Source organism: Cannabis sativa, chromosome 9, assembly GCF_029168945.1.
Source record: "Cannabis sativa cultivar Pink pepper isolate KNU-18-1 chromosome 9, ASM2916894v1, whole genome shotgun sequence".
NCBI classification, from domain to species: Eukaryota; Viridiplantae; Streptophyta; class Magnoliopsida; order Rosales; family Cannabaceae; genus Cannabis; species Cannabis sativa.
This window is the reverse complement of record NC_083609.1, coordinates 14,448,094-14,471,743: the sequence shown is the minus strand read 5'-3', so window position 1 is coordinate 14,471,743 and position 23,650 is coordinate 14,448,094. Positions and strand designations below refer to the sequence as shown.

Sequence of the window (23,650 nt, the reverse complement as noted above, 5' to 3'; positions counted from 1 at the left end):
AAAACAATTGGCGCCAATCTGACTGTTGGCGCCAATAGTTTTCCCGGCGCACTATTGCGCCGGCAAAACCTAATCATAGCAGGTTCAAGGCGGATAAGGGCATTTTTTAACACCGGCGCTTATTTTTCACCGGCGTTGTTCCTCGCCGATAAAAGGAAGTTTTACCGGCGCAGTTACTATACGCGCTGGTAAAAAGTCCTTTACCGACCAAGCTTCCCAGATAATCTTTGCCGGCGCACAACTGCGCCGGCAAAACTTTGCCGGCGCAGTCAGGGTACTTTTGCCGGCGCAACAATGCACCGGCAAAAGCTGGTTTTCTTGTAGTGTGTACTAACAACCGTTAATTAAAGATTTCATAACTTTAATATGTTTTTGATTATTTTATTCATGGCTAAGTGATTTTAACTTTCCGTACAATTCAATGTTATATTATTTTATGATATAATAAGTATAGATTAAAATATAAAAAATTATATATTATTATGTGTATGGTAAATAAATGTGTAACTTATGATATTAACCTACACTTTTGCAACCTACATAGTAACTTGGAGAGGAGTTACAATTTGTTGTCACTTGTAACTCTTGTGTTGATCCCACATTATTAGTGTAATAAAAGAGTTGTTACACAATTTAATTTAAGGGATTCAAATGTTATGAAATATAGTTGTTACAAACTATATTAATACTCATTTATATGAGAGAAATGAGGTGTTGTGTATTTTGAATTCTAAGTGTGATCACCTAAACACTATATAAAGGAGTCTAATGTGCTCATTTGGAAGGAGAAGTTTTCTATCAAGAAAGCACATTGCTAGAAAATCCTAAGGCTTGATAATTCCCAAGTTATTTCTTAGAGAGTTCCATTAGGGCCCGTTTGGTACGCAGGACTGGATTGGATTAGACAGGCTAATTTGTCCAATCCAGTATTTGGGCATGTTAGAAGTCTGGATAACTAATCCAGCTAACCTCATCCTTCTGGAATTATTTATCCCATCCAGCAGGGTGGGATAAATAATCCCATGCAGGTGAGATTTTTTTTTATCGGTTTTTTTTTTAATTTTATTTTTATTAATAAATTTTAAATTTAATAAGAATTTAAAGGAAATAATTATCACACATTTACATTTTTTTATCAAAAATATGTTCACTAAAATTAGTGAAAATGTATAATTTTGAATTATTATACATACGTTTTCAAAATTTAAAATATTATTAATTAAACAATAGTTACTTAATTGATTCTAATATTATATATTATTTTTAAACTACTATAAAATTTATATAAATTTTTTTTAAAATTAATATTTATATTAAATTAGTGTTGAAGATAAATAATTTTATATTATTCAAGTATTTTCATTTTACTATTTTAATTATTTATTAAATAAAAAATATGATAAATATTTTATTATATATTTATGATATATACTTAATTATATAAGATATATTATTTTATTTTATTGTATAATTTATTTATTTTTATTTTTTGCTGTGAATTATTTATTTTTATCTATTTATTATTATATATTTAATTTTAATTTATTATTATATTTTTTTTATTTTAATTTAAGTGTTTTTTTTAAAAGGAAATAAATAAAATAGTCTATTCTATTCTTAAATCAAACACATGATTACTTTCAGCATAATTCAATCTTAACTAGTATAGTCCAATCCTTTTCAATCTTATCTAATCCAATCTTGCATAACAAACGGACCTTATGCTTAAAAATAGGGGAAATAAGTTTTTGGACAAAGGTGGAATATCTTGTTATTCGAGTCATGGTGATCTCCACTATTCTACACTCAAGGTTGTGAGTGAGTGTATTCATATATTTATATATATATATCTTCTTCTACTTTTTTTATATATAATATATATAGTGTATATATATTGTATATTATGTGTTGTAACATTTATTTAATCTCTTTGTTGGTCCTTATATTATATTGCAATAGAGTTGTAATACATCTTGATTTTCTTCCATTGTAATAATATTTCTAACAATCAAAAGCTTATCCCTTTGCAATGGAAGAGTAGATAAATCAAAATTGTGAGAATACAAAGAGGATAAGAGATTTTGTATAAAAAATATTCATGGTTGAGTATGATGGTGTATATTATGTGATTACTATTTTATATGATAGTAATATATATATATATATGGAACACTTCTTAATGGGTAATACCCATTGATGGGAACTAAAAAAAATTAATAAGGTAACAATTTAATAACCTTTTATGGCAAGTTTCTAACAATTATTTTTTTAAAAAAATTATATTTATTTTTTATAAAATTGGAAATAATAATTACAATTAATAGTTTGAAAAAAAAAATTATAAATTATTTTTAAAAATTAATTAAAATTACTACTTTATTATTTTATGAAATTGTGAGTATATTAATAATTTATTATTGTAAAACTAAAAATCATTTACATGTATATTAATGTGTTTTTTCATTAGGAGAATAAGAGCTTGATTGTGGAATCCAATTGTCTTAATATTATTCATACTCTTAAAAATAAAACGCTACAATACTTCTTAGTTCTTACTTAGGCTATCATTGTTAGAGAAATATTATTATCATCCAATGATTTTTTTGATATTACCATGCATCATTCTCCTAGAATAACTAATGAGGTGTTGTTCATTATTTATATTTTTAGGATTGAAAGATGATAATCTTGTATGTGGGTCAAATATAATTTTTTGTGTTGAAATTCTTGTGTTGGTAATTGCCATTATTCAATAATGTTTATGACACTTTGTTCTTCCTTCATTTTTTTTTTTTTTTTGTTAAAATTTTTTTCATTTGTTTTGTTCTTATAGATTTGGTAAGCTCAAGTATTTTAAAAAAAAATAAAAAAACATATAAATAATTGTTAATTATTATAAAATTAAAGATTTTAGGTTTAGAAAAAATCTAATACATTTTATATGTATTACAGTTTAAAGCTTAAAATTATTAGTTTTTTGTTTTCAGTAATGCAATTTAGAATTCTAGTTTAAAGAAATTTTATAAAAAGATAAATATACACTTTTTTTTCTTTTTAATCTTTAAAATGATTTTTATTAAAAAAAAATAGTTTGTTAGTTTTTTAGTGTGTTTTATTTTTTAAATAATAATTCCATTTATAAATTTTTTTATTTCTATTAATAGTTTTATCTATTTTAGGAATATAGAGAATAACAAAATAGGAAATATTAATTTTTTTAATATTTAATTAATGATTATAAATATCAACCATTTGATATTTGATCCAATGGTCAAGAATAAAATACACATACATGGGTAATATCCATTAAGAGCATACACACACATATATATGATATATATATATATTTAAGTTATATATGTATACGTGACATATATATGTATGGGTGCACTCTTAATGGGTATTACTCATGAATGGGTAATATTAGAAAAATTGAGTTTTTATGATTAATTTTTTTATTTAATTAGAAAAAATTCACATTTTCACATTATATGAATTGTAATTGTTCTATCAGCTGAAAAAAAAAATAAAAAGAAAAGTTTTCGGCAAAAAAATGATAAAAAAAAGTTGAGTTTGACTTAAATATTTTTCATATAATCATATTTTTGATATAGTGTAAAAAGAAATATTTTTGATATTTTCTTTAATTAAGTAGCTAAATTAAGCATAGAAATTCAAATTTCTCTTTTACTATTCGCTATTGGACCAAAATTTAATGATTTAATATTTTTAAAATTAATATATATAGTTAAATTTGTTTAGTACCCATCAACGGGTAATACCCATTAAGAATGTATATATCATATTAATATATATAGTGATATATAACATGATATTTTGAATTTATATATAACATGTTTATATATATAAGAGATATATAATATATATGTAGCATGTATATATGAGTAACATATATTATATATATGTAGAGCATATCATATAATATATATTAGTGAGATTAAATATGTAGAAATAAGGAACACTTTTTAATGGGTATTACCCATGAATGGTTAATAAACAAATTTAACTTTAAAAATATCAAACCATCAAATTTTGATCTAATAATGAATGATGAAATCACAAATTTGAATTTCTATGCTTAATTTAACTACTTAATTAAAAAAATATATATCAAAAAATATCTCTTTTTACACTATATCAAAAATATGTTCATATAAAAATATTTAACTCAAATTCAACTTTTTCTTTTCTTATTTTTCTTGCTAAAAAACTTTTTTTTAAAATTTTTTTTCACCGATGGAACAATCTCAGCCCATATGATATAAAAATGAAAGATTTTTTTAATTAGATAGAAAAATTAAGCATAAAAACTCAAAATTTTCTAATTTTACCCATCCATGGGTAATACCCATTAAGAGTTTACCCGTAAAAATAATTATTTTTATGTATTTATATAAATATGCATATATAATAAATATTATGGATATATAATATATATCATGCATGTCTATTAAAGTGTATATATGTTATATATGTGTAAGGTATGTAACATATATAGTTGTATAAAATTAGTATGCATATTATGTATATATGATATATATTATGTGTATAAGATATATATGTATGGGGGAATTTTAAGGTAGGGTTGCTTGTTTTCACCTTATGCTATGGGAAAACAAATTGAACCAATCAAATCTTATAGAAAATAGGGTATACAGAAATTTTTGTGAAACAAGGGTACAAGATTTTGTCATTACTTTATTTAATTGATATTTTACTTTAATTGCTTTATTTAATTGATGTTTAATTCCACCGTTCATCTCTTTTGGGGGAAATAGATGAAATCATCTCCTCCTTGGAACCCTCAAACCCATATAAGCAAACACCAGTACAATACTTAGATTGGAATAAACAAATGGATTTAACTAGTTAAACTGGTTTTTGCTAGCTCTTTGTTTGCCTCACTTACTCAAGACATAAGAGCAATATATCATAGATTAATCTATGAGATACATAATTCAAAATTAAGATCTTTATTTTCTATCTACCATCACGGTAATAAATAAGAATCGTTTTGGACTGGTACTCACAGTTGTTTGATAAAATAAATTTATTTATTCTATCAACTTTATGTTATATAAAAATAAAAATAAATAAATAGATTTCATCATTTAGCAAAAGATCCATACTGGTGAAGCAAAAATACTTCAGTGCAGAAACAGAGCATCCATGGAAATCTATGGGGGATCAAACCAATTGAGACTTAAAAAATATCAAAAGAAAAATTATTTGTGAGAGAGATTGAACAACATGATTAAATTAACTTTTAAAAAAAATAATAATTTAAATGAAAAATAAATAATTTTTTTTAATATATTAATATTATTTATTTTTGAAAATAAATATATTCTTAAATATTATTATAATATGAATAAAGTTTTTATCGTATACAAGCAGTCTTATCGTAAGAGTATACACCTTATAATAACCATATGATCTAAAATCAATGGTCAAAAAAGCTTCCCTACCAATAAGGAACTTATGCTAAGTCCTACCATAATCTTGCCTAATATGTATATTATATGAGATATATAATATATGTATTTATGAATTTAATATTAATATTATGTGTATGTTACATATGAGATATTGATTAGTAGCATACATATTATATTAATATATGAGTTATATAGTATTATAATAATAGATAGTAATATAATAATATTATTATTTATTATTATTGATGTGAAAATTATTATCATCTATTTTGTGAAAAAAGAATAGTTTTGAATTCTTTTTCAATTTGGTGGTGAACATCTCACTTTATGAGAAAATAAAAGATGGATTTTAAAAAGTCACATCTTTTATTGGATTATAAGAGACAGTCATCTCATATTTAAGATAAGGAAAAGTAGATTATGAAAGTTACACTTATCAGAATTGTCTTGCCATAGCAAGAACAAATGGATCAAAAGTGGATCCAAACTTGTGAAATGAGTCATAAAATTGGAAGAGCAATTTTTGACTCAAAATAAAGTGAATCAATGTGGATTCAAAAAAATTATGAAAAAATAACAAAATTGGAGAAGCAATTTTGAATCTTAAAAGTTGTGAACAAAATCGATGAGAATTTTGTTAACTTTAGTATAAGTTTGCGCTAATCTCAATGAGGAGATAATCTTAAAATGATTGGTAAAAATAATCACATTATTTTGTAAGTGGTGATGTGAGTTTGATATTTTAGTTTTGTTGAGAAAACTAAAAATATCAAATGGTATTTTCAACTGACTTTAAAGAGTCATTTTAAGAGAAATACACACAAAAAGTGATATTTTATATACACTTTACGCTAGAAATGTGGGATGAGCCACAAATTTAATCAAAATGTGTTGAGACATTATTGATTAATTTATTTGATTTTGAATTCAAATTCTAAATTAAGTTTTGGCTATGTGCATATGTGAAAATTTTGACATATTTGGTGTCAAATTTTGGTGAAAAAAAATTTAAGAAGGAAATTAAATTTAAGAGAAATTATAGAGACAAAGTAGTCTTCTGTATTTTAAAATCAAGATATTATCTTTATAATGAAATGCGAAAGTTTGGGGGTGATACTCCAATGTAAAAAGTTTAAGACATGTTTGGTGTCTTAAAATAAAGTGTCATTCAGACATGTTTGGTGTCTAAATTAGTGTGTAATTTTGATATGCTTGGTATCAAAATTATTGAGAATTTGAGTTGTAATCTTTTATGATTGAATTTTCAAAGCTTAAGTACTTAAGGAGAAAAGTGGTCACAAAATTAACATTATATTTTGGCATGCATGATTCACATGGAATCAATAGTGAGAGGTTATAACAAATCGTTTAATCTCTATACAAGATTAAAGCATGAATTTTTGAGGGATGGGACCTAAACTCCCTTAGTGTTTTGCTCATTGATGGTAACCTATCTTAACACTAGTAAAAATCTAGTCTTAAGTTCAATAGGTAATAACAATTCAATAGAGTGAATGTGGTACTTGATTGTCCCATCTATGGATGAGTACATGTTGTGAAAACTGAGGATTAAAATTGAAAGGTTTTTTAATGGAGCTTAAGCTTAAGAAAACTCACTTAAGCTTAAGAAGTGTCTAAAGAGTGATGAGACACTAAACTCCACCTATATGGACTAGAGGTGGTGCTGCCTCTTATGAGAATTGGGAGTATTCTCTAGAGAGTTCATGGATTGAAAATTTACACATGGCCATTAACGGTGCAAAAGCAGGACATGTGGTCTCAAGTGAGCATTAGCGAGGGTGTATGTGTTATCACCGGTTTGTACTAAAGGAATAGTGGTTCAATGCTACGGCAACCAAAATTTCATCAAACTTTGTGGTAACTGCAGTAAGGTAAAATTCAAGTCGAAAGACATTTTACCTAATGCACCTAAGCAAGACTTTTTTAAAAGTGTGCTTTTAGTCAATCAAAGTGGGAAAATATTATATTTTGATATAATATTTTGATGGATTAAATAAATGTTGTGTGTTACAAGTGTGTCACATATTTTAATCTAGTGGGGGATTGTTATATTATTTTGTAATATGATAAGTATAGATTAAATATGATGAATACATTATTATGTGAATAATATATATTATGTGTATGGTAAATAAATGTGTAACTTATGATTTTAACCTACACTTTTGTAACCTACATAGTAACTTAGAGAGGAGTTACAATTTGATGTCACTTGTAACTTTTGTGTTGATCACACATTATTAGTGTAATAAAAGAGTTGTTACACAATTTGATTTAAGGGATTCAAATGTTATGAAATATGGTTGTTACAAACTATATTAATACTCATTTATATGAGAGAAATAAGGTGTTGTGTATTTTGAATTCTAAGGGTGATCACCTAAACACTATATAAAGGAGTCTAATGTGCTCATTTGGGAAGGAGAAATTTTCTATCAAGAAAGCACATTGTTAGAAAACCCTAAGGCTTGATAATTCTCAAAGTTATTTCTTAGAGAGTTCCCTTAGTGCTTAGAGATAGGAGAAATAAGCTTTTGGACAAAGGTGTTGTTAGAGATTTTATTACAATGGAAGAAAATCAAGATATTACAACTCTATTGCAATATAATATAAGGACCAATAAAAAGATTAAATAAATGTTACAACACATAATATATAATATATATATATACATTAAAACCTTGAATGTAGATTAGTGGGGATCACCATGACTTGAACAAGGTATTACACCTTTGTCCAAAAGCTTCTTTCCCCTATCTCCAAGCACTAAGGGAACTCTCATGAAAATAGTTTTGGGAATTATCAAGCCTTAGGGTTGTCTAGCAAAGTGCTTTCTTGATAGATAACTTCTTTTCTCTCTTACTCTCAAATGAGCACCTTAGACCTCTTTATATAGTGTTTAGGTGATCACACTTAGAATTCAAACACACCATCTCATTTCTCTCATAAGCATTAATATAATTGTAACAACTATATTTCATAATATTTGAATCCTATCATCAATTGTGTAACAACCCTTTTATTACACTAATAATGTGTGATCAACACATGAGTTACAAGTGATAACAAGTTGTAACTCCTCTCCAAGTTACTATGTAGGTTACAAAAGTGTAGGTTAAATTATAGGTTACACATTTATTTACCATACACTTAATATATATTATTCACATAATAATATATATTACCATATTTTAATCTACCTATTATTATATTAAAAATAATATAACAATCCCCCACTAGATTAAAATGTGTGACACACTTATAACATTTATTTAATCAATCAAAATATTATATCAAAATATAACATTCTCCCACTATGATTGAATAAATACACACTTTCAAAGAAGTCTTGCTTAGGTGCATTAGGTAAAATATCTTTCGATTTGAATTTTACCTTAGTGTAGTTACCACAAAGTTTGATGAAATTTTAGTTGCCGTAAAATTGAACCACTATTCCTTTAGTACAAACCGGTGATAACACACACACCCTCGCTAATGCTCACTTGAGACCGCATGTCTCGCTTTGCACCGTTAATGGTCATGTGTAAAATTCTAATTCATAGACTCTCTAGAGAATACTCCCAATTTTCATAAGAGGCGGCAACACCTCTAGTCCATATAGGTGGAGTTTTAGTGTCTTACCACTCTTTAGACACTTCTTAAGCTTAAGTGAGTGTTCTTAAGCTTAAGCTCCATTAAAAAATCTTTCGGTTTTAACCCTCAATTTTCACCACATGTACTCATCCATAGATGGGACAATTAAGTACTAAATTCCCTCTATTGACTTGTTATTACCTATTGAACTTAAGACTAAATTTTTACTAGTATTAAGATAGGTTACCATCAATGAGTAAAACACTAACGGAGTTTAAATCCCATCCATCGAAAAGTCATGCTTTAATCTTGTACGAAGATTAAGCGATTTGTTATAACCTCTCACTATTGATTCCATATGAATCATGCATGCCAAAATATAGTGTTCACTTTGTGACCACTTTTCTCCTTAAGTACTTAAGCTTTGAAAATTCAATCATAAAAGATTAATTTTCACACAACTCAAATTCTGAATAATTTTGATACCAAGCATGCATATCAAAATTAAACACTAATTTAGACACTAAATATGTCTAAATTACATTCTATTTTAAGACACCAAACATGTCTTAAACTTTTCACATTGGAGTATCACCCCCACACTTTCACATTTCACTATCAAGATAATATCTTGATTTTAAAATATAGAAGACCACTTTGTCTCTATAGCTCTTTTGATTGATTTCCTTCTTGAAATTATTTTCACTAAACTTTGACATTAAATAGTCAATATTTTCACTTATGCACATAGCCAACTTGATTTAGAATTTGAATTCAAAATCAAATAAATTAATCAACAATGTCTCAACACATTGTGATTAAGTTTGTGGCTCACCCCCACATTTCTACCATAAAGTGTATATAAAATATCACTTTCGTATATTTTTCTCTTGAAATGACTATTTAAGGTCACCTTAAAAATACCATTTGACATTTTTAGTTTTCTCAACAAAACTAAAATATCAAACTCACATTATTACTCACAAAATAATGTGATTATCTTTACCCATAATTTTAAGATTATCTCCTCATTGAGATTAGCCCAAAATTATACTAAAGTTAACAAAATTCTCATCAATTTTGTTCACAACTTTGATTATTTAAGACTCAAAATTGTTTCTCCAATTTTGTTATCTTTTTACTATTTTTGAATCCATGATTCACTTTTATTTGAGTCTAAAATTGTTCTTCTAATTTATGACTAATTTCACAAGTTTGGAACCACTATGATCTTAATTGTTCTTGCTTATGACAATGGAAGTCCAATAAAAGTGTAACTCTCCTAGTCCACTTTTCCTTATCTCATAATATGAGATGATTATCTTTTATAATTCAATAAAAGATGTAACTTTTCAAAATCCATCTTTTATTATCTCATAAAGTGAGATGTTCACCACCAAATTGAAAAAGAATTAAAATATATTCTTTATTCACAAAGTAATACTATATAACTCATATATTAATATAATATGTATATAACTAGTCAACATCTCATATCTAACATACACATAATATCAATATTAAGTTCACAAATATATATGTTACATATCTCATATATATAACCTATATATTATAATATATATATATATCATATACACATAATACATATGTATATTAATTACACACTATATATGCTACATACCTCACACATATATAATACATATACACTTTAATATACATGATATATATAAAATATATTATATATGCATGTCTCATATAAATACATAGAAATAATTATTTCTACATATTTAATCTCACTAATATATATTATATCACATGCTCTACATATATATAATATATATTACTCATATATACATGTTATATATTATATATCTCACATATATACATATAATAAAATGATATAAAATTCAAATATCATATTATATACTACTATATATAATATATGATATAGACTTATGATCACATATATATGACATATATACATATACATAACTCATATATATATATTATATATATATTACTATCATATAAAATAGTAAATCACATAATATACACCACCATGCTCACCCATGAATGGTTTTCACATATAATCTCTTATCCTTGTATTCTCAAAATCTTGATTTATCACCTCTTCCATTGAAAAGGAATAAGCTTTTGATTGTTAGAGATTTTATTACAATGGAAGAAAATCAAGATATTACAACTCTATTGCAATATAATACAAGGACCAATAAAAAGATTAAATAAATGTTACAACACATAATATATAATATATATACATTAAAACCTTAAATGTAGATCAGTGGGGATCACCATGACTTGAACAAGGTATTACACTTTTGTCCAAAAGCTTGTTTCCCCTACTCTAAGCACTAAGGGAACTCTAATGAAAATAGCTTTGGAAATTATCAAGCCTTAGGGTTTTCTAGCAAAGTTCTTTCTTGATAGAAAACTTCTTTTCTCTCTTACTCTCAAATGAGCACCTTAGACCTCTTTATAAAGTGTTTAGGTGATCACACTTAGAATTCAAACACACCATCTCATTTCTCTCATATAATGAGCATTAATATAATTGTAACAACTATATTTCATAATATTTGAATCCTATCATCAATTGTGTAGCAGCCCTTTTATTACACTAATAATGTGTGATCAACACATGAGTTACAAGTGATAACAAGTTGTAACTCCTCTCCAAGTTACTATGTAGGTTACAAAAGTGTAGGTTAAATTATAGGTTACACATTTATTTACCATACACTTAATATATATTATTCACATAATAATATATATTACCATATTTTAATCTACATGTTGTTATATTAAAAATAATATAATAGGTGTAATACCTTGTTCAAGTCATGGTGATCCCCACTATTCTACACTCAAGGTTATGAGTGAGTGGATTTATATATTTATATATATATATATATCTTCTTCTACCTTTCTTATATATAAAAAAATATAGTGTATATATATTGGATATATATTGTATATTATGTGTTGTTTCATTAATTTAATCTCTTTGTTGGTCCTTATATTGTATTGCAATAGAGTTGTAATACATCATGATTTTCTTCCATTATAATAATATCTCTAACATACAAGTTACCACCTCATATTATATGAATAATTTTTTTTAATATTTATATCTAAATTATTTAATATTAAATATTAACAATTAATTAACATTCAATCAAATATAAAAATATGCAACTAATACTTATAATAAAAAATATCTTTACAGATTTTTCCGGGTATAAACTCTGAAAGGTTAATTATGTCTACAGGGTTATTCGTACCAAACTTGAAAGTTCAGATAGTTTAGTCGCATATTACCCAATATATTTTAATATATTTTATTCTTATATATTTGAAAAATATAATTTAAAATAAAATTCAAAATATTTTCAACATGCAACTTTTTTTGTTCTTTAATTTGTTAGTTTTTATTTTACTTATTTAGGATAATTGTGGTAAAAATCCCCAAAAACATGGGGTTGATGCACATTAGTCTCCAACCTCAAAAATTAGTGGTAATAGTTTCTAAAGTCACATTTTCTATAAGTTCGTTGGTCCCTCTATCTAATTGATTCGTTAAACTCAAATAAAATGCCACATATCAATTTTTTATTGGTTCAAATAATTATTTTAATTAAAATATTTAAAATAAAATAAAAATTAAAAAAAATATATATTTTAAAATCATAAATACATTTTATTTTATTTTATTTTTTCATTTTTTTTTTTTTTGTTCATCTTCTTCATGAACCCAGCCAGCCACAGAGAGCACCACCGAGCACCTTCACATCCTTCAACTTCTCACTTAAATATTTGGCAAAAAAAAAAAACTTTTCACTTATGTACTCAATCACTCTCCAAAGCTCCACACACAGTCCCAAGCCTAGGCTTTCCTCTATACCTCATCCGATTTTGATCAGACAATAATTTCTTCTCCTCAATCCTAACTGATTTGGGCATCGATCCTCAGTCGGTACCACAGTTAGGGTTGGACTTTTTTTAGCAAAGTGAGTTAATGTTTGAGGAATCGGTCATCTAGGTTTCAATTTCTCGCAAATTCTACACATGGGTGCGACCAAAGCAGCACCATCGAAGCCCTTCGGATTGGGGAGGTAGATTAAGAGACAAATCACTCCTCCCATGGATTCTCTCCAGAAAAAATTAAGGATTTTTTCGAAACCTTAATTTTTAAAATTGAGGGTTTTGATTTTGATGTTTTCTAATAATAATGTGGAAAATTAAATTTGGAACTGGAGATGATGAAGATCCTTATTTGTATAGTACAAACAATTTTTGGGAAGGCAAAGATTTGAGTTTGATGAAAAAGCAGGCACTCCTGAAGAGAGAGCTCAAGTTAAATCGTTACAAAGTCACTCCCTATAGTGATATCATCTGCCGATTTCAGGTATATATATCTATAAATACATGTACATATACTTTATACATAATCAATATATATATATGTTTTCTAATAGATATAAAATTGTACGTATATGCTTTTATGAGATTGAAAAATTAGTGGCAATCTTCCACGACTAGATCAAGGAGGAGATGAAGGATTTAAAAATGTCAGAACTGTTGTGGCCTTGGAGATCGAGAGCGAAGCATGCATAGTCATTTTGAGCGAGGAAAATTGATGTAGCTTGGAAGGTTCATTGTGGTTGGGAGAATTTTATGGTGGTTAGAATGCAGACCATAGATGTACGTGGTTCTTGTTAAAGAGAAATTGTAGCAGAAGAAGAAAGTTATAGTTTGAAGAAGAAGAAGAAGAAGAAAGAGAAAGAAAATTGGGTGGGTGGGTTTGGAAATTATATGTTTTAGTTTTATTTTTTGGATAAGATTTTTTATTTTTAATTTTAATAAAAGAAAAGAGAAAATAAAAAATTATTAAAGTTTTTTTGATTTTTTAATTATTTAAATTGTTTGTTTTTAAATAATTTATTTTAGTTTTTTTTTATTTTAATTAGAAATATAATTTGGATTAATAAATTATCAACACGTGAACTTTTTATTTAGTAAACCGATCTGTTAGAAAAGAAGACTAACATATCATATTTTATTTAGTCCCCAAGGTCACATTGGAAACTATTACGGCCAATTTTCGGAATTGGAGACTAAAGTGCATCAACTCTATATTTTTAGAGATTTTTGACGCAATTATCCCTATTTATTTTAATTTGTTGTTAGAAAAATAAAATAACAATAATTTATTTTATTTTATTGTTAATTATGTGAAAATAATAATATTTTTTAATAAATATTAAATAATTTAATATTAAAAAATAATTAATCTAAAATAATTTACCCAATCAGCATTTTTTTTTTTGGATTTAGGCTATTGTGAGGTTGAATATGATTTAAATATAAAATCCGAATTAAATTAGATGAACACTCCTAATTATGCTAGGTGTGATCTAGGAATATAAAAATTATCTCAACTACCCAACATAATTCCTATATGTGATTATCTACCATAAAAGTTAAATACACATCGGTCTCTTTAAACATGTAAATCATATTATTTTACTCATACAATGTGTTCATGCTGTTCTGTTATATATTGTTATTAATATTTCATTAAGACTAATATACGAGTCCTGCGACTAACGAGAGGAAAATAAACTAGCACACAGAATAGAAGCATAGAAATTCCCAAATAGCATCACTCAATTAGTCAAGCAACAAAAGTTTATATTTCTAGAGGAACTTAATATTATATATATATATATATATATATCTCATAAGACATACTAAAATAAATAAAGATAGTACTACATTAATAACAGGTCGAGCACAGATACGGTTGCAAGGTCTCTGGTAAGACTCTGCCTCAGCTGCATATACAAACACACACCAGTAGGAAAAACAAAACAAAGGAAATGAAGAAAAGTTGTCACTTGTGAGTGATTATAGAAGAACCCGTTTACCCAGTTGTCTTCTGATCACATTCAGCTGCATAGTGAGGCGATTGAGAATGTAGCTGATTTTTTGAGCATATGGGGACAAATCATGATCTTGATCCGGACTGGTATATACAAAGATTTATATTAGTCACTTAGTGTAAGGAAATGAAATTCTTTGTTCATTATCTTAAATGGAAATGAATAACATTTACTTACTCATCACTGGTGAGGATACTGAGCTTGGTAGCACAAGCTGCAATAGTTAGAATAGCCCAATAGACATCTACTGGCATATGGTCCAAGGCAGATGACAACCCAGGAATGCCTTTAACATCATAACCAGCAGTGAGTCTCTCGAACTCGTCAAAGATTGCGATGACTCGCATGGCCACCATGATGAGGCTGCTGAGCTCGAAAACTGCTTGCCGGCGTTTTTGGAGTTCAGAAGTGGTTTTGATGAGAGCAGGCACTCGTTTTAGGACAGCCAAATGTTGGGCCAAAGGGTCCGAATGGTAAAGCTGAGCCATGAGCCAGAGATCCCCAAACTCAAAAGCGAATGCCGCAAGTGCCAAAACAGCCTTTGCTTCCCATGAATAGTTCGACAACTTTCCCAGAATCGCCATTGTTGTTTTGTGCGCAGTTTGCTCGTTCGGAGCCTTGAATGAAAGCTGTAATTCATTTTGTTAAGACAAATTTTGGTTCTCTAAAAGGATGTTGTAAATCCTTCATTACAACCCCAAACTCAAACAGATCAACAAAATAGTAGACAGTTGTAAAGATTTGACAGCCATCAACAACAACAAATATAATTGTTTTTGGTCCAAGATGCAACATTCAGTTTTAGCTATAGAAATTACAAAAATCAAACTCTCTCACATAAATACCTAGTTTCTACTTTGAGAACAACTTGATCTTTTGCACAAGTTTAATATTTAGCCAAGGTTAACAAAATCCCACCATTTTAAAAAATTAATAAATAAATAAAAATAATAAAGTATATATCTCTGTTTATCCCCGTGCAGTTACAAAAATAAATAAATAAATGAAATGAAAAAGCTTGAAGTCTTGTTAAAGAAAAATAGACAAAAATCAGTCTCAGTCATTTTAATCATTATAATTAGTAGGTTGTCACATTTAATTACCTCTTTATTAATGGCCTTGAGCGTGCATAAGGGAACACTGAGTTTAGCTTCGGTGAATTCCTCAATATTGTCGACATGAACAGTAACTCCCTGTAATTAGTCACAACTACTTGTTAAGTAAAACATTTCTAGATAGTATTCTCTAGACTATGCCACTACAAAATCTACATTAAATAAACTTTGATGAATATCAGATAATAGTACTTCTACTTTGTACCTGTATAATCTCGTCTATAATTTGGGAAGAACGCATAACAACGTTTTCTACGACTAAGAAAAGAGAGTCCTCATCAAAAGATTTATGGTCAGAATGGACGTGAGTGGCAAAGATCAGATCTTTGATAGTCTTATCAGACATGGTGAAGACGCTAATGACTTCGTCTTCGCCATCAATGTGCTGGTGCACATTAGAAACGAAAGAGTAGCTAAACATGGTGATTGAAATGTCTAAGCTAGAGTTTTCTTGTAAGTCGTTTATAATTTTACTCAGTGGGATGATTTGCAGAGGTTAGAGAACGAGAGCAGTACCTTCACTATATTTATAACCATTTATTTGGCATTTTGCTTTGGTAGTATTTGGTACCCACTGCCACTGCCACTGCCACTGCCCCTGCCCTTTCAAGATATCTTTTTCTTTTTTCTTTTTTTCTTTTATGAATGCTTGTGGGAATAGTTCACGAGAAACATATTGTAAAAATGAGTGATGGTGGTAGGTAGAACAGGCAGAGAGAGAGAGAAAAAAAAAAGGAAAAATCAAAGCTTTCTTTTCTTCAAGATAACATGTACGTTGTGCAAAAATAAAGATTCTTTTTCTAATATATTTTTTTTAATCACTGTTATTATAATTTTTTTTAAAAAAAAAAAACTATAATCTCATAAAATAAAATAAACAAAACCAGATTACAACTTAGAGGTGGAAAGAATCACCTGTCCCTCCAATAAGTAGTTGCCAGGTATTTTATCTTTTCCATCTCATTTACTATTTTTTTAATCCATTTCCGTTTCAAACACCTTGACATCAATAATTATTTCTCTCTCTTATGTTTTTTTCTTAGAAATAGCACATCATTATTTCATTCACCCTTTATCTCCAAAATAATAATAGGGTATGTTACAAAAAATACTAATTTTTTTGGTCACTTTTATATTTTTACCTTCAAATTTTTAGTAGCTAAATTCTCTTAATTATTGTTTCACTTATATTTAATCTTCTAATTAAATTTTGACGATAAAATTCTCAAAATTACTAAAACAATAGCAAATTTAATGTGTCATCCGGTTAACTGCTACCATGAACTGCTTATGTGTGTACTCTTATACACGTAGCATATTTATATTGGTACACCAGATATTATTATTTAAAAATTACTTTCAAAAGTCATTTTAAAATTAAAAATATATATATAAAAAAATAAAAAATATTATAAAATTTGAAATATTTTTTATATTTTTTAAATAATAACAATATTTGTACTAATATAAACGTATCACGTGTATAAGAGTGTACAGATAAGCAGTCTATGTCGGTAGTTAAATGTGGAAAGTAGATGTCACCTTAAATTTACAAACAGATTAGTAGTTTAGAGTGTTTTACCATCAAAATTTGAGCTTAGAGGGTTATTAAGTGGAAGTAGAGTGATAATTGAGAGAGTTTAGCTTCAAAAACTCTTTACTCTCACACTTTTTTTAAAATATTAATTTATTGTACCAAGTTTTCAAAAATACTATGTTGAAAATTTTAAATTACAAAAATATTATATTTCTATAAAATAAAAAAAAAAACAACTATAAAATAACAAAAAAATAACTACAAAGCAACTGATATAACAAAATAATGACTTAATTGCAATATGTAAATTCATATCAACTCCTCAATATGTTTTTGTATTACGAATTTTTTTACTTAGTTTTGACAACTTGATTTAATAATAATTTATTTTTTAAAAATTAAATAAATAATTACACTAGTAATAGAAATAACAAAATCTCATGATTTCAAAATGTGGTATACAATATAATGGGTAATATATAATTAATATATTAATAACTACTGTTGCACATTGTACCAACTAAAATAAAAAATCTTATCATTATATTTTAATAAAGTATGTCAAAAAAATTAACTAAATAAACTATAAAGCAACACACATAAAACCAAAAAATATTATCTAGAGAAAACTAAAAATATACACCATAAAAAAATACACATAAATAAAAAAACAAATAAAAAATAATTGTTGAACAAAAAATATTCTCGAAATCACTTAAAACAACTAAAAAATTACAAAACAAATGCGCATATATACAACAAAAAAAATTGTGTAGAATAAACTAAAAATATACACCATAATAATACACATAATAACTATAAAATAACAAAAAGATAACTATAAATAAATAGAAAAATAACAAGACATCAACCTTGTTAATATATGCAAATCATTCATAAATCAATTCTGAATAAACTACAAAATATACAAAAAAAATACTACTTTTATTAATTATTATCTCGATTTTTGTCCACCTGACGTGGCATGTCCACATAGCCAATATCAGCGTCACGTGGCAATACAACTCACCAACAAGAAGGTCAAAGTCATCTACTCAGCACCCTAGCCAACAGGGGGTCCCGACACTCAAACGGGACGATGAGTGACAGACCAGCCACCTTAAGGGGGCTGTCTAGCCACCCCTAGTTGGCCCTATGGCCAGCCAGCTTCTGGACAACACAAGGCTGGCCAACCTGCATCCTGCAGGTGCATGGCCAGCTAGAACTGGACTTGGCATAACTTTGGTGTACAACATTATACGTGGACAGCAAGCTAGACTGGGAATTGAGCCTTAGGAGCCCACAAAAGTAGATGGAAAATATCTTTTTTTGAGGGGCATTTTAGTCTTGTTGGAAATTATTTACCAGGATCTTAGATCTACTCACAAGTATGTTGATTAACATCATAAATATGAACTTCTAAAACGATTATAAATAAACACATATAAAGTATGAGAAACCTAACATTAGATGAAGCGGAATAATATGTCTCCTTCCACTCAGATCTCTAACCCTTGTATCCTTTATGTCGTAGAGTATTATCAAGATCTGAGCCTGAATGTCCTTCTTGTTGATTTGCTTTCTTCACGATCTTCCACACTATGATTGAGGTACTACTTGCTGTGTGTGGGCACTACTCTATCACTAAGAGGATTCGAAACAATCAAGGAAGAAGAAGGAAAGAGAGTGGCGGCTAGGTTTAGTGTGATGGCTCAGGTTTTTCTCTGAAAGGAATAGATGTAAAAGTTACTTTTCCTGAAGCCATCACTATCTATTTATAGCATGCCACATAGAGTTAGGTTTGAATTATTTGGCATTAAAATAATGAAAATATTAAATGATAATGCCTACATAAGTGGCCGGCCATGACTTAGTGGATTTGGGCCTCACTTTTGCAATTTTACTGTTTTATCATTTCTGCATCTCATTTTCTCAAAACGCCAATTTTCAAATTCAACCATTTAAATGTCGATTTCAACTATTTAATAACTATAATTAATTATTAAATAATATTGTCATTTATTATATTTATTAATTAGACCAACCAAAGTATCTTAATTAACAAATATACCCTAGAAACTCTTTCTTTACAGTTTCGCCCTTGCTTAGTGAAAAATTCACAAATAGACATAGTCTAATTTGAGAATTATAATTGATTAATCAAAACCAATTAAATGAGTCTTACAAGTAGTATTGTCTCAACTAGTGTGGGAACCATGGGTCTATATATCCGAGCTTCCAATAAGCATATCAAGAATTTATATCTTAAATTCACTAACTTATTAATTCTTTGTTGAATCCACGCATAGAACTTAGAATTGCACTCTCAGCTATATAGAACGCTCTATATGTTCCACCATATAGACACGTCATTAGTTATCCATTGTTATAATCCTAATTTGATCAATGATCCTCTATATAGATGATCTACACTGTAAAGGGATTAGATTACCGTAACACCCTACAATATATTTTATCCTTAAAACACTTCACCCCGTATAAATAATATTTCAGCTAAGTGAAATGAGTACTCCACCATTTATTTTCGTTTGGTCAAGCTCGAAGGAAATCATCCTTTACTTTCTATTTGCCAGATAGAAGCTATAGATTCCATATTTATGTTAGCGCTCCCACTCAATTGCACTACCATGTTCCCAAAATGTACATATCACCCTAACCCAAAAGTAGGCTTAACTAACAAATCAAAGAACACGAATAACACTCTTGAGATTGAACCTAATCATATCAGGATTAAGATCATTTGATCTATGATCAACTAGGTGATATTGACTTGAATAGATATTACGGTAAGTTTAATAAATCTATGTCAAAGTTCAATATCGGTCCCTTCCGATGCATACTCCATGCATCCAACCAAAGCTTAACTTTTAACCAATGCTCTGGAAAGAACATAGCATTTCTCCAAATGCAAGTAAACTCTGTTGTAGATTTTCATATCAGTAAAACCTCAGTGTTCTGATAAATCTAGGAATCTTTAATCACATAGTCATGTTTACTTTCCACTGTGTTGACAACACAATAAACATGATCAAGTATGTGAAAAGGGTTTGGATGAATTTATAAATCAAATAGACAAACAATTGATAAGATGAACCAAAACATACAAATGAATGAAAAATACTTCTGTTTCTTTATTGATATTGAATAAAATAGATTACATTGAAATGGAGTTTTATTTAGGGCATAAAACCCAACAAGTCTTTTGTATTTTATCAATTTAATATGTAAATATCTGCTTATTTTATCTACTAAGAAGGGTTTAAGCTTTCCCATATAAAGAGTCTTAACTCAATCCTAAAGCCCTAAGTCATAACTAAGTGGAAAACCCTAAGCCTTAAGCTCTAGGTTTGACATCTCATCTCTCTCACACGTCCATTGCTTCTCTCTACACTCGAGATGCCATCCTTGATTCATTCTTTGTAACCTTAAGAGTGCTATATCAGATCCCACCTATAGCGATATGAATTATTAACTCTCAGTATCAATACAACTAAAAGGGGAGTAGGTCATTACCCACTAATTAAGGGGTCAGACCTCTATAAAAATTCTTGTGTTCTGTTACTTTCTAGTTCTAATTGTGTAACATGTGGCAAGCATCAGTGTGAATATGACTCCGCTGTCGGTTGGCCAAATCTGAGGTCAACAGTTTGGTGCTTTCATTAAGAGCGAGTTGATATCATATCTGATCAAACACCATAGTTAACACAAAGAGAACTCTAGTTGCACCATCTGCATCATTGAGTCTTCCTCAAGACCCTCTAATTGCAAATCCTTATGTCCATGTTCCAGCCACGGCTAGAATTCCCATGAACATTAGTGCGCTCAATATTATTAGCTTCGATCATTTGGGGAAATAGTCATCTTGAAATATAAGTTAGGTTGAACTTAATAATAAAAGAAACAAAAATATGTATATATATATATATATGTGAATGTATGGATCAGAAAATTGGCTTGATTCTCTCAGGGAGAATAATAGTGCTCTCAGTATAATCAGCTTCAATCATCTGGGGAATTCCAACTAAACAATATACATATATATAAATGTATAAAAATGAAAGAAAATTTGCCTGAAATGACGAAAAGGAGAGAGGCAATGAGTTCCTTGCAGCCATAAAAGGCCTCTACGATTCGCAGAAACGGATCAACTATGGCGTCTGCTCATACTCAGCGCTCACAGCAAATGCAAACAGCCCTGGCAATCAGTTTCATAGACACTAACATAACATAAAATATTTCAAAATCAGCTAAGATAAAAAGAAGATCTAGATTATCGAATTGCAGTGATGTATTAGCTTGAAAAATAGGACATAATAGCTAAACTAATACTTTTTCACTAATCATAACAAAAACACAGGCATTAATTCATAAATAAAATTACACCATAGAAAAAAAAAAAGTAAATAAAGAAACAGAGAGAAATCAAAAATTATGAAATGGAAAAATTAAATCTTTGTAGAAATGGATTAAAGCTACAAGAAACCAATATTGTTCCTCAAAATGATACCTGTGAGTGAAGCTGAGGTGATAATGAAGCCCCATTGGTCTTCTTCTTGGGATGAGTAGGCGTTGGGGGAGAAGTAGAAGTATTAGCACCTCTCTTGTCAAAACTAACTTCTACGGTTCCGCTAATTCCTCTTCTTCATCATCATCATCATCTTCTTCTTGCTGTTTTTTCTTTCTGAAAAACCCAACGAGGGTTACAGCATGAGGCATTAGAGACCTTCTTTCCATCAAGTGTTGCTTTATGAAAAACTTAAGCAGAGTATCATAAGCCGAAGGCATATCCATGGACTCAACAAAGGACTCAGCGAGCAAATAAATGGTCATATCCATTTCCTCTACTCTAATAACCCGAACACAAAAAACCCCAGATTCCAATTCTTGAGAATACGAGAACCCATCAAGGAATTTGAGCATATCAAGCTCTTCATTGGTCAAGAACCGACCTGTACCAAGTGTGTCTAAGAAGTAAGGCGAGGCCGGTTCTGGGTCTGGTTCTGGAGCTGTAGTTGAAGAAGGTGAAGGCGGAGAAGATGAAGATGAAGATTTTTTAAGAGCTTCACAGTTCCCTTAAATGCTAAATTCTTCTAATCCATTAAAGCCCCATTGCTAAGAAACCCTCGCAATTTTGAGGGACTATTTATGGGTTCTCGGTCGGGGTTAGGTTTCTGGGGTTGGGTCCATCGGCGCCGCACAAAGAAGAAGAAGAGAGGGTATATGAAGCAGAGAGAGAGAGAGAGAGAGAGAGAGAGAGAGCGTATCGAGAGAGAGAGAGAAGGGAAGAGAGAGGGTTAATATTAGGTTTTCATAATATATTGTATTTATCCTTATTTTTTTCATTATTCTATTTTTTAAAAAAAAAAATCCTATAAGTCTCGTTTATAACCGAGACCAAAGAACATTTTAGTGTTTTTGGTCTCGGTTATAAACCGAGACATATACTCATTCTGTATATATATTTTTTTAAAAAAATTATTTTTGGTCACAGTTATACTTTTAGTGTCGGTTTATTAACTGACACTAAAAGTCATTATAAGTGTCAGTTATAAATCGAGACCAAAGAGTTGGGGTAGTCTTTAGTGTCAGTTTTTTAAAAGAAAACATCACTCGAACTGACACCAAAAGTCTATTTTGTAGTAGTGATTGCAAATGTGGTCAATCCTGCCATTTTAGCAGGCACTTTAAATCTAGTCACTACAGCTGGCCAGAGTGACACAAACATCTCGGTGGATCTGAATAATCGGCCCTTGCCTCTGAGGGAGGACCCTCCACTGGTGCCTCCCACTGAAGGAAGGACCCTTGGGGAACAACCCCTAGGAATAACAACCTGACCTCGTCCTGGTACTATGCTAGAGAGACAGGACCAAGAATTGGTGAGCTTGCTATTAGCAAGCCCCATGTGGACTTAGGAGAAGATCTTGAGTTAGCCAAACTTAGAGAGGTTGCCTGCCAAGCCAGCCTAACTGAAGAACCATG

At 28.8% G+C, this 23,650-nt stretch overlaps 1 protein-coding gene and 1 non-coding gene across 2 annotated transcripts; both read right to left on the bottom strand.

The window, feature by feature from the left end:
• Positions 1–14,812: 14,812 nt before the first annotated feature.
• Positions 14,813–16,882, bottom strand: LOC115724135 (protein SIEVE ELEMENT OCCLUSION B). The gene is made up of 4 exons (XM_030653602.2): positions 16,319–16,882; positions 16,102–16,191; positions 15,176–15,627; positions 14,813–15,081 (listed from the first exon to the last, which is right to left on the bottom strand). Exons 1-4 carry the CDS (start codon positions 16,532–16,534, stop codon positions 14,964–14,966), a joined length of 876 nt encoding a protein of 291 aa, XP_030509462.2. The 5' UTR covers positions 16,535–16,882; the 3' UTR covers positions 14,813–14,963.
• Positions 16,883–21,607: 4,725 nt separating this feature from the next.
• On the bottom strand, positions 21,608–21,692 carry LOC115724331 (small nucleolar RNA Z103). Its single transcript, XR_004013128.2, has one exon. It is a non-coding gene; the product is annotated as a small nucleolar RNA Z103 (small nucleolar RNA).
• Between the last annotated feature and the right edge of the window lie 1,958 nt (positions 21,693–23,650).

Bases quoted from the DNA above. Each gene is read 5' to 3' on its own strand.
- LOC115724135 (XM_030653602.2), bottom strand. From the start codon at position 16,534: ATGTTTAGCTACTCTTTCGTTTCTAATGTGCACCAGCACATTGATGGC. The intron at 16,192-16,318 runs GTACAAAGTAGA...GACTAATTACAG, and splicing joins TTATAGACGAGATTATACAG to GGAGTTACTGTTCATGTCGA. The intron at 15,628-16,101 runs GTAATTAAATGT...AATGAATTACAG, and splicing joins TCAAGGCCATTAATAAAGAG to CTTTCATTCAAGGCTCCGAA.